The sequence below is a fragment of the Salmo salar genome, chromosome ssa28, assembly GCF_905237065.1.
Source record: "Salmo salar chromosome ssa28, Ssal_v3.1, whole genome shotgun sequence".
NCBI lineage: Eukaryota > Metazoa > Chordata > Actinopteri > Salmoniformes > Salmonidae > Salmo > Salmo salar.
In genome coordinates this window covers 8,588,252-8,600,562 of record NC_059469.1, presented here as the reverse complement: position 1 = coordinate 8,600,562, position 12,311 = coordinate 8,588,252, and the positions used below count along the sequence as shown (strand labels likewise).

The 12,311-nt window shown below is 45.1% G+C and overlaps 1 protein-coding gene across 1 annotated transcript in view; it reads left to right on the top strand.

The window, feature by feature from the left end:
* Window positions 1-9,360: 9,360 nt before the first annotated feature.
* Window positions 9,361-12,311, top strand: part of LOC100136404 (glutamate dehydrogenase, mitochondrial) — a 37,839-nt gene continuing 34,888 nt past the window's right edge. Inside the window, exon 1 of the mRNA XM_014179401.2 lies at window positions 9,361-9,962. Within this exon, the coding sequence (XP_014034876.1) occupies window positions 9,575-9,962 (388 nt within the window). The 5' untranslated portion in view covers window positions 9,361-9,574. The remainder of the gene's footprint in view (window positions 9,963-12,311) is intronic.

The following is a 12,311-nucleotide window of genomic DNA, read 5'->3' as shown; positions in this document are numbered from 1 at the left end:
CAACCGTAGACCACGTGTACAGCGTTGTGTAGGCGAGCGGTTTGCTGATGTCAACGTTGTGAACAGAGTGCCCCGTAGTGGCGGTGGGGTTATGGTATGGGCAGGCATAAGCTAAGGACAACGAACACGAGACAAAACCACAGCAACCACAGCTTCCTGTAGAGAGACATACGATTGGAATGTTCTTGTTGGAACCTTTTCAACTGTTCACCTCTCAACCATCCTACACACACACACACATTTCTAAAACTTTATTTGAATCCACCAATTAAATTTACAAAAAAAGGATCCAAACATTTTAAAGGTTCCTGTATTCATGGCACTCAAGGGTACAGAAAGCACCTCCCACGACAACTGAAACAGAGCAGTACCTAGCCAATTGCTTTGCCTTAGTTTTTGCCAGGCCCGCAATCTCGAGGCCACGCACTGCGAACCTATGTATGTGGACGAGACTGCCAAATATGAGCACCAGCAGCTTGCACCAACACACGAGGCTATCCAAGCGTACTCAGCAAAGGCCTGCTCCATGTAGCTGTCAAAAGAGCAGTGGTGGAAAAAGTACCCAATTGTTATACTTGAGTAAAAGTAAAGATACCTTAATAGAAAGTCACCCAGTAAAATACTACTTGAGTAAAAGTCTAAAACTATTTGGTTTAAAATTGACTTAAGTATTAAAAGTAAATGTAATCGCTAAAATATACTTAAGTATCAAAAGTAGAAGTATATTAATAAGCAAACCAGATAGCATTATTTTATATTTTATTTACTGACAGCCAGGGTGTCACAGCTGTTCGAAGGAGCGGACCAAAATGCAGCGTGTTCGTAGTTCCACATATTTATTAAACGTGAAACTGAATGCAATACACTTAAATATACAAAAACAACAAACCGTGACGCAGAGAGGAAAACACACTACTCAAAAGATAATAACCCACAAAGAACAATGAGAAAAACCCCTACTTAAATATGATCTCTAATCAGAGGCAATGAGGATCAGCTGCCTCCAATTAGAGATCAACCCCAAACAATCCCAACATGGAAATAGAAAACTAGAACTTAAACATAGAAAACATAGAACAACCCAAAACACCCCGTCATGCCCTGCCCTACTCTACTATAGAAAATTACATCTTACTAGGGTCAGGACGTGACACAGGAGCAGACTTCAACACTCAGACATTATTTACAAACTAAGCATTTGTGTTTAGTGAGTCTGCCAAATCAGAGGCATTAGGGATGACCAGGGATGTTCTCTTGATAAGTGTGTGAATTAGACCATTTTCCTATCCTGCTAAGCATTCAAAATGTAAGTAGTACTTTTGGGTGCCAGGGAAAATTTAAGGAGTAAAAAGTACATTATTTTCTTTAGGAATGTAGTAAAGTTGTCAACAATATAAGTAGTAAAGTACAGATACCCCAAAAACTACTTAAGTAAAAATACTTTAAAGTACTACTTAAGTACTTTCCACCACTGCAAAAGAGCAGCACACTTCCAAAATGAGCACCTCCCCCCACAGCAGGTGACCATGCTACTACAGTAGGCCTCAATAAAGACATTTCTATTTAATATTCATCTCAATATCTGGCGTATTTCATCTAACATGTCGCTGCTAGTGTAACAATGATAGTTGGTTAGGTGTATGAAAATGTATACATTTAAGGTGAATTCTCAACCTCTCAACCTCTCTGACATCGCATCACTGATGCATTGAACACTCCCTCTACCTGATATACAGTGCATTCGGAAAGTATTCAGACCCTGTGGGAGATAAGCAGATGTGCTGAAGGGGAAAGAACATAAATATTTTGGCTATAGGAGGAGAAGAAGCCATCTGGTTCTGATAGAGCAACAGGCCACGGTGGGAGGCATAGCGACCTGACAACCAGACTTGAGTTATGCAGAAAGGGCCCCAAATACTCAAGATAGCCAGACAAAGAAGTACAGAGGAAAGGATGAGCATACACTGCATGCATTATTTTTGTACCACATGAGGAGGCCCTGCTAGCATTATAATCTATACAGCTGTCAGATGTGGGCGTTAACAAGCAACAACTGATATGGAGAGATAATGGTAAAGAACGGTCAAGGGAAGCTATTTTCATATAGAGGGAGGGGACTCTATACGTTATGCAAAGACAGAATCATATAAAGATAGGACTCTGTAATATGAGAATTTAGTCTTTTTCATGGAGGGGCTCGGCTCTGTTGCGTGTGTGGTAGGGTCCTTCCATGGAAGGGCTCGGCTTTGCTACTCTGTATTAAAGTCTATATTGAATTCACAAGTTCTTGTAAGAGTGTTATGTTCTTAAGGCAATTTTCCACGACAACCCCATGACCTTTTTCACATTTTGTTACGTTAAAGCCTTGTTCTAAAAATGATTAAATCATTTTTTTCCCTCATCAATTTACACACCATACCCCATAATGACAAAGCAAAAAGTTTATTTTATTTTAGCAAATGTATTAAAAATAAAAAAACTTAAATATCACATTTACATAAGTATTCAGGAGCGGTAGAGATACTCTCAAAGATCGGCTATGAAAAAGCCAACTTTTTCTTGTGTTACTGACTTGTTGCACCCTCGGCAACTACTATGATTATTATTATTTGACAATGCTGGTCATTTATGAACATTTGAACATCTAGGCCATGTGCTGTTATAATCTCCACCCGGCACAGCCAGAAGAGGACTGGCCACCCCTCATAGCCTGGTTCCTCTCTAGGTTTCTTCCTAGGTTTTGGCCTTTCTAGGGAGTTTTTCCTAGCCACCGTGCTTCTACACCTGCATTGCTTGCTGTTTGGGGTTTTAGGCTGGGTTTCTGTACAGCACTTTGTGATATCAGCTGATGTAAGAAGGGCTATATAAATACATTTGATTTGATTTGATTTGATTTACCCAGTACTGTGTTGAAGCACCTTTGGCAGCAATTATAGCCGCGAGTCTGCTTGGGTATGACGCTACAAGCTTGGAACACCTGTATTTGGGAAGTTTCTCCCATTCTTCTTTGCAGATCCTCTCAAGCTCTGTCAGGTTGGATGGGGAGCGTCGCTGCACAGCTATTTTCAGGTCCCTCCAGAGATGTTTGATCGGGTTCAATTTCGGTCTCTGGCTGGGCCACTCAAAGACATTCAGAGACTTGTCCCGAAGCCACTCTTGCGTTGGCTTAGCTGTGTGCTTAGGGTTGTTGTCCTGTTGGAAGGTGAACATTCACCCCAGTCTGAAGTCCTAAGTGCTCTGGAGCAGGTTTTCATCAAGGATCTTTCTGTACTTTGCTCTGTTCATCTTTCCATCGATCCTGACTAGGACCATTCAAGCCAAAGAGTTCAATCTTGGTTTCATCAGACCAGAGAATCTTGTTTCTCATGGTCTGAGAGTCCTTTAGGTGCCTTTTGGAAAACTCCAAGCGGGCTGTCATGTGTCTTTTACTGAGGAGTGGCTTCCTGGCCACTCTGCCATAAAGGTCTGACCGATTGGTGGAGTGCTGCAGAGATGTTGTCGTGGAAATTCTTGCACAGGGACACTCCAAATCAATCTTAAATGAATCATTGTTTATTGTCAATGCGCTGGAGAGGTTCCAACCAACTCAATGCACCATAGTACACATGTCAATCAGGAGCTCTGCCTGGGCAGACCCAGCACTTGTCTTATATACAGCTACACACAGACAAGTTATTTTTGCATAATTAATTAATAATTACCGTTTTGTTTCATTCATGTGACCGACCAACACTTTACGAGGCTTCTCCTCTCTAAGTTGAGACCTTGAAACTGAGATCTTTTGTTTATTTTCAAAACAAGGTCTGGTCGTACTGCCAAATTGCAGCTACTAATAAGAGGAGGATTTGATCAATCAACCACTTGCATGAACACAGAAATTGGTTTTTGTACAAAAGCACATGAATAGAACACAGAAATGAGTTATAAGCACAAACATTAAAATTCCCATTGCATTGTCCTTCTGGAAAGTTCTCCCATCTCCACAGAGGAACTCTGGAGCTCTGTCAGAGAGACCATTGGGTTCTTGGTCACCTCCTGACTATGGCCCTTCTCCCCCGATTGCTCAGTTTGGCTAGGCGGCCAGCTCTAGGAAGAGTCTTGGTGGTTCCAAACTTCTTCCATTTTAAGAATGATGGAGGCCACTGTGTTCTTGGTGACTTTCAATGCTGCAGAATTATTTTGGTACCCTTCCCCATGAGGTCGAAGTTCAATTCCTTCGACCTCATGGCTTGGTTTTTGCTCTGACATGACCTGTCAACAGGTGTGTTGTCACGGTTGTCGTTGGTAAAGGAGGACCAAAATGCAGCAGGTATGTGTATGCTCATCTTGACGTTTTAATAAATTCAAAATGAACACCAAAATAACAAAAAGAACGAACGATCAACAAAACAGTCTGGCAAGGCACAAGGCTAAACACAGAACAATCTCCCACAAACATACAGACAAACACACCCAACTAATATAGGACTTCCAATCAAAGGCAACACCACACAGCTGCCTTCAATTGGAAGTCCACCCCAATTAACTCAACATAGAAACAGACTACCTAGACTAAACATAGAATGCATGAATCTCAAACAGTGCCCAAAAAACTCCGTAATACTAAATCAAATGCCCTTACTACAAAAACACCACCCTGAACCACATAAAACAAATACCCTCTGCCACGTCCTGACCAAACTACAATAACAATTAACCCTTATACTGGCCAGGACATGACAGTACCCCCCCCCCTAAAGGTGCTAACCCCGGAAGCACCTCAAAAATAACAAAAACCCCAAACAACAACACAAAATCCCCCTAACTAAAGGGAGGGAAGGGAGGGTGGCTGCCGTCAACGACGGCACTGTGCTACACCCCCCCTCCCCAACCCACCTATATCTGGAGGTGGCTCTGGTTCTGGCAGTTCCGGGCAGACGACCCACCCTGGCAGCTCCGGGTAGACGGGCCACTCGGGCTGGGCCGGAGGACAGTCGGGCCACTCTGGCAGACCCGGAAGACAGTCGGGCCACTCTGGCAGACCCGGAAGAAAGTCGGGCCACTCTGGCAGACCCGGAAGACAGTCGGGCCACTCTGGCAGACCCGGAAGACAGTCGGGCCACTCTGGCATCGCCGGGCAGTCTGGCCACTCTGGCATCGCCGGGCAGTCTGGCCACTCTGGCATCTCCGGGCAGTCTGGCCACTCTGGCATCTCCGGGCAGTCTGGCGACTCTTGACTGATGGGCAGTTCTGGCGACTCTTGACTGATGGGCAGCTCTAGCGACGTCGGACTGGGATGACGCACTTGAAGCCTAGTGCGTGGTGCTGGTACTGGACGTACCAGACTGGGAACACGCACCTCCAGGCTAGTGCGGGGAGCGGGAACAGGACGAGTCGGACTGGGCTGACGCACTTCCGGGTCCGCACGAGAGACAGGAACTGGAAACCCAGGGCTATGGAAGCGCACAGGCGGTCTTGATCTTACCTCCTGCACAACCCGTCCTGGCTGGAACTAGTAGCCCTGTACGAGCGGGGTGCTTGTACAGGGCGGACTGGGCTGTGCAGGGGCCTGATGGTAGCCGTGCGTAGAGCAGGAGTTGGGTAGCCTGGTCCTCGGAGGCGTACCGGCAACCAGATGCGCTGCGCAGGCATCCTCCTACCAGGCTGGATGCCCGCTCTAGCACGGCACCTGCGAGGGGCTGGAATAATGCGCACCGGACTGTGCATGCGTATGGGTGAGATAGTGCGCTCTTCAGTGAAACATGGCGCCCTCCACCTCATACGCTCCTCCATATAACCACGGGTAGCTGGCTTCCGGCTCTTCCTAGGCCTAGCCAAACTACCCGTGTGCCCCCCCAATTTTTTTTATTGGGGGTGCCTCTCGTGCTTCTCCCTCAGCACGTCCAAGGCCTCGTACCTCCGCCTCTCTGCTTTGGCTGCCTCAATTTCCTCCCGTGGGCGACGGTACTCCCCAGCCTGGTGCCAAGGTCCAGCCCCGTCCAGAATTTCCTCCCAGGTCCATCTCTCCCGCCAGTCCGACTCGAAATCCCTTTTCCTCTGCTGCTTGGTCCTGGTTTGGTGGGAGATTCTGTCACGGTCGTCGTTGGTAAAGGAGGACCAAAACGCAGCAGGTATGTGTATGCTCATCTTGACGTTTTAATAAATTCAAAATGAACACCAAAATAACAAAAAGAAAGAACGATCAACAAAACAGTCTGGCAAGACACAAGGCTAAACACAGAACAATCTCCCACAAACATACAGACAAACACACCCAACTAATATAGGACTTCCAATCAAAGGCAACACCACACAGCTGCCTTCAATTGGAAGTCCACCGCAATTAACTCAACATAGAAACAGACTACCTAGACTAAACATAGAATGCATGAATCTCAAACAGTGCCCAAAAACCCCCGGAATACTAAATCAAATGCCCTTACTACAAAAAAAACACCCTAAACCACATAAAACAAATACCCTCTGCCACGTCCTGACCAAACTACAATAACAATTAACCCTTATACTGGCCAGGACGTGACATGTGTGCCTTTCCAAATGATGTCCAATCAATTGAATTTACCAGAGGTGGACTCCAATCAAGTTGTAGAAACATCTCAAAGATGATCAATGGAAACAGGATGCACCTGAGCTCAATTTTTTGTCTCATAGCAAAGTGTCTGAATACTTTTGGAAATAAGGTAATTCTGTATTTATTTATTTTTTAATCTGCAAACATTTCTGAAAACCTGTTGTCGCTTTGTCATTATGGGGTATTGTGTGTGTGTGGGTAGGTTGATGAGGAAAACATGTATTTAATACATTTTAGGATAAGGCTGTAACATAAAATGTGGGAAAAGTGAAGGGGTCTGAATACTTTCCGAATGCACTGTATTTCAGACCTCTATCTACAGAGACACCCCTGGTCTCAGTAATCTAATGACGCTTATTTTCCTCCTTCCCTGCACCTGAACTGATGTGAAATACCTGGACTAGTGAAAGCAAACATCGTAGTCATCCTCCACACCACTGTCCTCGGTACTGTTCTGATGTGTTGTCGTCATGGCCAGATTAAAGGGATATATGAGGCGAGGAGGGGGTGAGAGGAAGTCATTGTAGACAATTGCAATGAGGGAGAGGAAAAGAATAGAGAGGAAGCCACTGTAGATGTTTGCGCTGTACCCAGAGCATCAGCAGGTGTTGGATGGCTGTTGGCTAATAGGTGTAAATTATCCTCAGATCAATTGTTACTGTGTTGTTGTTTACAGGGCATGGTGGCTGGATGGAAGCGGCATAGTAGTGTAAATGATCCGCTGAGAGAAACCTAACCCAAACTTCAACTAATAGAACACCTGTGTTATAGTGGGACATGGATTGTACTTAGGAGACACACACAGCTCTAGGACTGATGCATCATCATGTAGTGATGTATGACTGACTAGGTTTGAATCTGGGTTGTCTGTGTTCCGAGGTGTTTCAGTGAACTGTTGTGGAAATGAAGCAAAGATGTTTGGAAACAATAACAGGTTGTTCTGTCCCTCAAGTCATCTCTATCCCGCAGTTGCCCCATGTCCTTGACTACACGCCTAGACCAGCTGCGGGGAGTGAACGTGGAAGAGAGGAACCAACCCTGAGGCAGGGGAAGTGGTGAAACTATCTTGTATGTGCACAGCAATATGCCTTCTTAACTCCTTTAAGCAGAGAGCTCTTACCATCAGATGCTCCTATACTAAGCTCCTATTATAAAGCTACAAATAATTATATAGGTACGTCTAATTGATCCTGCAAACAGAGAATATTTCCCTCACATTTTTCCTTCACATTCCTTAAGATATTCCCATCTTTCTTATATATAAATGTAAGGGTACAAGCATTACATTTAAACAAACAAAATACATCCTTCTGGTGCCTGACATTTCATCCATGGTAAACAACCTTCCTTTGGGTTTCTGAGTTTTATACCTTCCCTATCAAAACACAGTCAATCTGGAACAGAAAATGGAACATACAAATAAAATCACACACATCTGGTTTAGAACCCTTCCTGGGCACTTTATACACACAGTGTTGAACATGAGCTACACATCTGCGTCCTTGTGCTCAGGATTGGGGTCCTCATTATCAGAGATGTAGTCAGGAATAGGGAATAGGTCAGGGAAATCATAATTAAAGCCCAATTAATTATCCAACCCAAATTTAGAATGACATTGCTCTGTGATTCCTGTTGGTTCTATCACTCAAAATTAAACCCTTTAACATAGCACACATCAAAATTAGCAGATGTACATTTACATTAATAAAACCTATGGAATTTTAATCATATAATATGTCTATTAAATAAAAAGCACAGTATGGTTCTACAAAGAACGTTTGAGATTGAGAATGGTTCTATAAAGAATCTTTCTCCATAAAGGTTCTATAAAAAAAACGTAAAAAAGGGTTGTAACCATAGTGGAACCCTTTTTTGGTGCTATATAGAACCATTTTTACGGTTGTTTATATCATCTTAGGAAAGGGTTCTTTATAGCAGGGTTTCCCAAACTCGGGCCTGGGTGCACGTTTTGGAGTAGTGGGCTACTATCAGTTATACATCTATTCTGTTATAACGGATGTTCTCACTATGTGATTTGACAGAGAAAGAGAGAGAATCTGTAACAGACCGGTGTATTAAAGAGATTATCTTATCTTTCATAATATAGGGGAAACTTTGATGGAATAACAATTTCAACCTTACGCGTGTGTCACACTCACAGGCCCACATTCTTTGTCTTTCTTACTAAAATAACTGCTTCGTAAGAAACATTCAGAGATTTGTTTTCCAGTCAGACTTTCAGAGGTGGCATTTATTTATTTTTTTACCTTTATTTAACTAGGCAAGTCAGATAAGAACAAATTCTTATTTACAATGACTGCCTACACTGGCCAAACCCGGATGATGCTGAGCCAATTGTGCGCCGCCCTATGGGACTCCCAATCACAGCTGGTTGTGATACAGCCTGGAATCGAACCAGGGTGTCTGTAGTAACACCTCAAGCACTGAGATGCAATCCCTTAGACCGCTGCGCCACTCAGGAGCCGAATAGCGATCTAGAATACCACAAAATGAACTTCTCAGGATCCCATCAGAATAACTCCACAATTTTCTCATTGGGAGATTCAGTAGCTGCATCTATCTTAGAGTATGTAGGCTATATATTATATATATATATCACACTTACACAATAAACATTTGACATCAGGCAGCATACTGTATCAAAGGGATACGTACACGGGAGCGCGCTTTGTTTCCGTGTGGACGCTCACCGCTAAATGAACCTCCTTCACAGAGCTGTGCTCTCCTCTTCCGCGTGCGTCGCGGTCTCGGAGTAGTCCTCGCCTCGTTGGTTAGCGCTGCCTTTTAAAGCAAACGGGCGCGCACTTCCAACCGTCATTCAGTCTGAATACTAGACACAGGGAAGGAGTACTGCTGTGTCGTCCAACCATCCCTCTCTTTCTTTCCCTGTTGTTAATAGATACCAAACTAGCTACCCCCCTTTAGCTGTTGTTATTTTTTGTTTGTATTTTAACGTTAAACGGTTAGTCAACCAGCCCAATCATGTACCGGTACTTCGGGGAGTTGTTATCCCGCGGGGCGGGCAGTGCGCTGGCCTCGGGGTGCGTGGACTCTGCTCTCCCGGCATCGGCCTCTCTAATGCGGGTCCGACAGTATAGCGAGCAGCCCGACGACCCCAACTTCTTTCGCATGGTGGAGGGTTTCTTCGACCGCGGAGCCGCCATCGTTGAGGACAAGCTTGTGGAGGACCTAAAGAGCAGGGAGACCCCCGAACAGAAGACGAAACGAGTGAAGGGGATTCTCCGCATCATCAAGCCCTGCAACCACGTCCTCAGCGTCTCTTTCCCCATCAAGAGGGACAACGGAGAGTGGGAGGTAGTGGAGGGCTACCGCGCCCAGCACAGCCAGCACAGGACGCCCTGCAAGGGGGGTAAGATACTGCCAAGCGCCGTTTCCTGGTTCTCAACTCTTCTTCAAGTGGTTGTGCGGTTTGACAGCGAGCTTGTTGCTAGGCTAGCTAGGTAGCTAGCTACTTAGCTATCCCATTACTCAGCTGTGAGAACAACTGCACTGATTCTCTCTTTAGCTAACTCTAGCTATAAGGGAAGCAGATAATGCAAGATACGTCTCTTACATAGGCTTAATTTAACAGCATCACTGGTCTGGATGTGGAATATGGTTATTTCGACAGCGTGTAACGTTAGCTTTCTGCCTGTCATGGCTATGCCATGCGGGGAGTGTAGCTCTGCAACACTGGATCAATGACCTTCCCACACACCTAGTGAGGCTGCCTGGAGCTAGCTGTCATACAGTAACAGGAGCCAGCTGACATGGCTAGCTAGTATAGCCCCCTGATTAGCTCTAGGACACTGGGCTATCAGGGCTAATCAGCGAATCATACTACTGGTTTCCAAGATAGCTCTATACTGTAACAGAGCTCTGATCAATGCATTCTCTCAGTAACTAGAACCTAGATACAAACATTTATACTGACTATTGTTGACTAGCCAGCTCTGGCATAGTCCTTGTGTAGGCACTAATAGACAAGAGTTAGCAATAATAACCAATGATGGGTTAATATCTTTGGCTATAACACAGGTGTTACACTGTATTGTGTCTGTGTGTGTGTGTGTGTGTGTGTGTGTGTGTGTGTGTGTGTGTGTGTGTGTGTGTAATTAGTGTTAGCTGAGATGTGGTGGCCAGAGAAGCTGATCATGTGATCATTTGGCATTTCACTGGGCAAGCCCTGCACTGGCACCCCTCTACCACTCTCAGCACATGCTGCCAGCTGCCCCATACATCAACCGTCTAGGAACAGAAACAGGACATAGTAGACTCACACACACACACACACACACACACACACACAAACACAACAGTGAAGGGCAAGTGATGTGGGTATTCCCTCCCTGCCTATAGGTGTGTGTGAGTGAAGCAGCATGGTGCTCTCTGCTCAGGCAGAGGTCAGGTGTGCGGAGGGCCTGGGGGGGTAGGGCAAGGCTGCAGAGTGTGTGTGTGTGTGTGTGTGTGTGTGTGTGTGTGTGTGTGTGTGTGTGTGTGTATGTGGTATAACGATGGGGGCTATGTGGTTGAAGGTTCAAGGCAGAGAATTGTAGGCTGGTGCAGCCCTGCATTGTGGGTGCTTTGTGTGGTGAGGACCAGGATGAGTTACAGTGAGGGGGAGGGAGAGGGGGATAAACAGTTGTTTGAAGAGGAGTGGAGTGAAGGAGGGGAAGGGGTGGTGATGTACCCAGGCGCTCCTATTCGTCAGCATTGTGCTAGGAGGAGGGAAGAGTGTTCACTAAGCGTTACTTACTTGATTCAGCTCACCACCTACCCAAGCTGAATCAAGTGCACCCACTGACTGACAGAATATTTGAACACTTGGTGTGGTGTATAGATGATTAATGATGGAAATCACTTTCACAACGCATCACCACTGTGCGTCACGCATGCTTAACTCACACGGTCACATGCCACCAGAGCAGATGCTTCCCTCAAACTCTTTTCTGCAGCTTAGTCACACTTTCCATTCTCCCCCTTGTTCTGAGTTTGGCTGCCACTGCACTTCTCATGGTTTCTGTGTTCCCCCTTTCTGTGTGATCCAGCAACATTGTTGTCCTGTCAGTGTATGCTTTTTAACAGAGCTGGTTCAATTAACCACTCTTGTATAACCTTGACTAGGACCTGAAGACTTTAACTTCCCTACCAAATGAGGGTTAGCACAGTTATTTGGCACACAGATAACTGATGGTGAGGCTAGATGATAAAAAAAAAAAAAAAATGTATTTAACATTTTATTTACATTTACATCATTTAGCAGACGCTCTTATCCAGAGCGACTTACAGTAGTGAATGCATACATTTCATACATTTTTTTTTTTATTTTTCTGTGCTGGCCCCCCGTGGGAATCGAACCCACAACCCTGGTGTTGCAAACACCATGCTCTACCAACTGAGCTACAGGGAAGGCTATTTAACTAGGCAAGTCAGTTAAGAACAAATTCTTATTTACAATGACGGCCTACTGGGGAACAGTGGATTAACTGCCTTGTTCAGGGGCAGAACGACAGATTTTTACCTTGTCAGCTCAGGGATTCGATCCAGCAACCTTTCGGTTACTGGCCCAACGTTCTAACCACTAGGCTACCTGCTGCCCCAAATGGGCGTAAGATGGGGTAAAGGCCTGTTACAGTCAGTGTGTGTAGAAGTGGGGGAGAAAGTAGAGGGTTAAGGGTTGATGCTTTCTGTGTAGGCCTAGGCCTATCTAACAATGGGG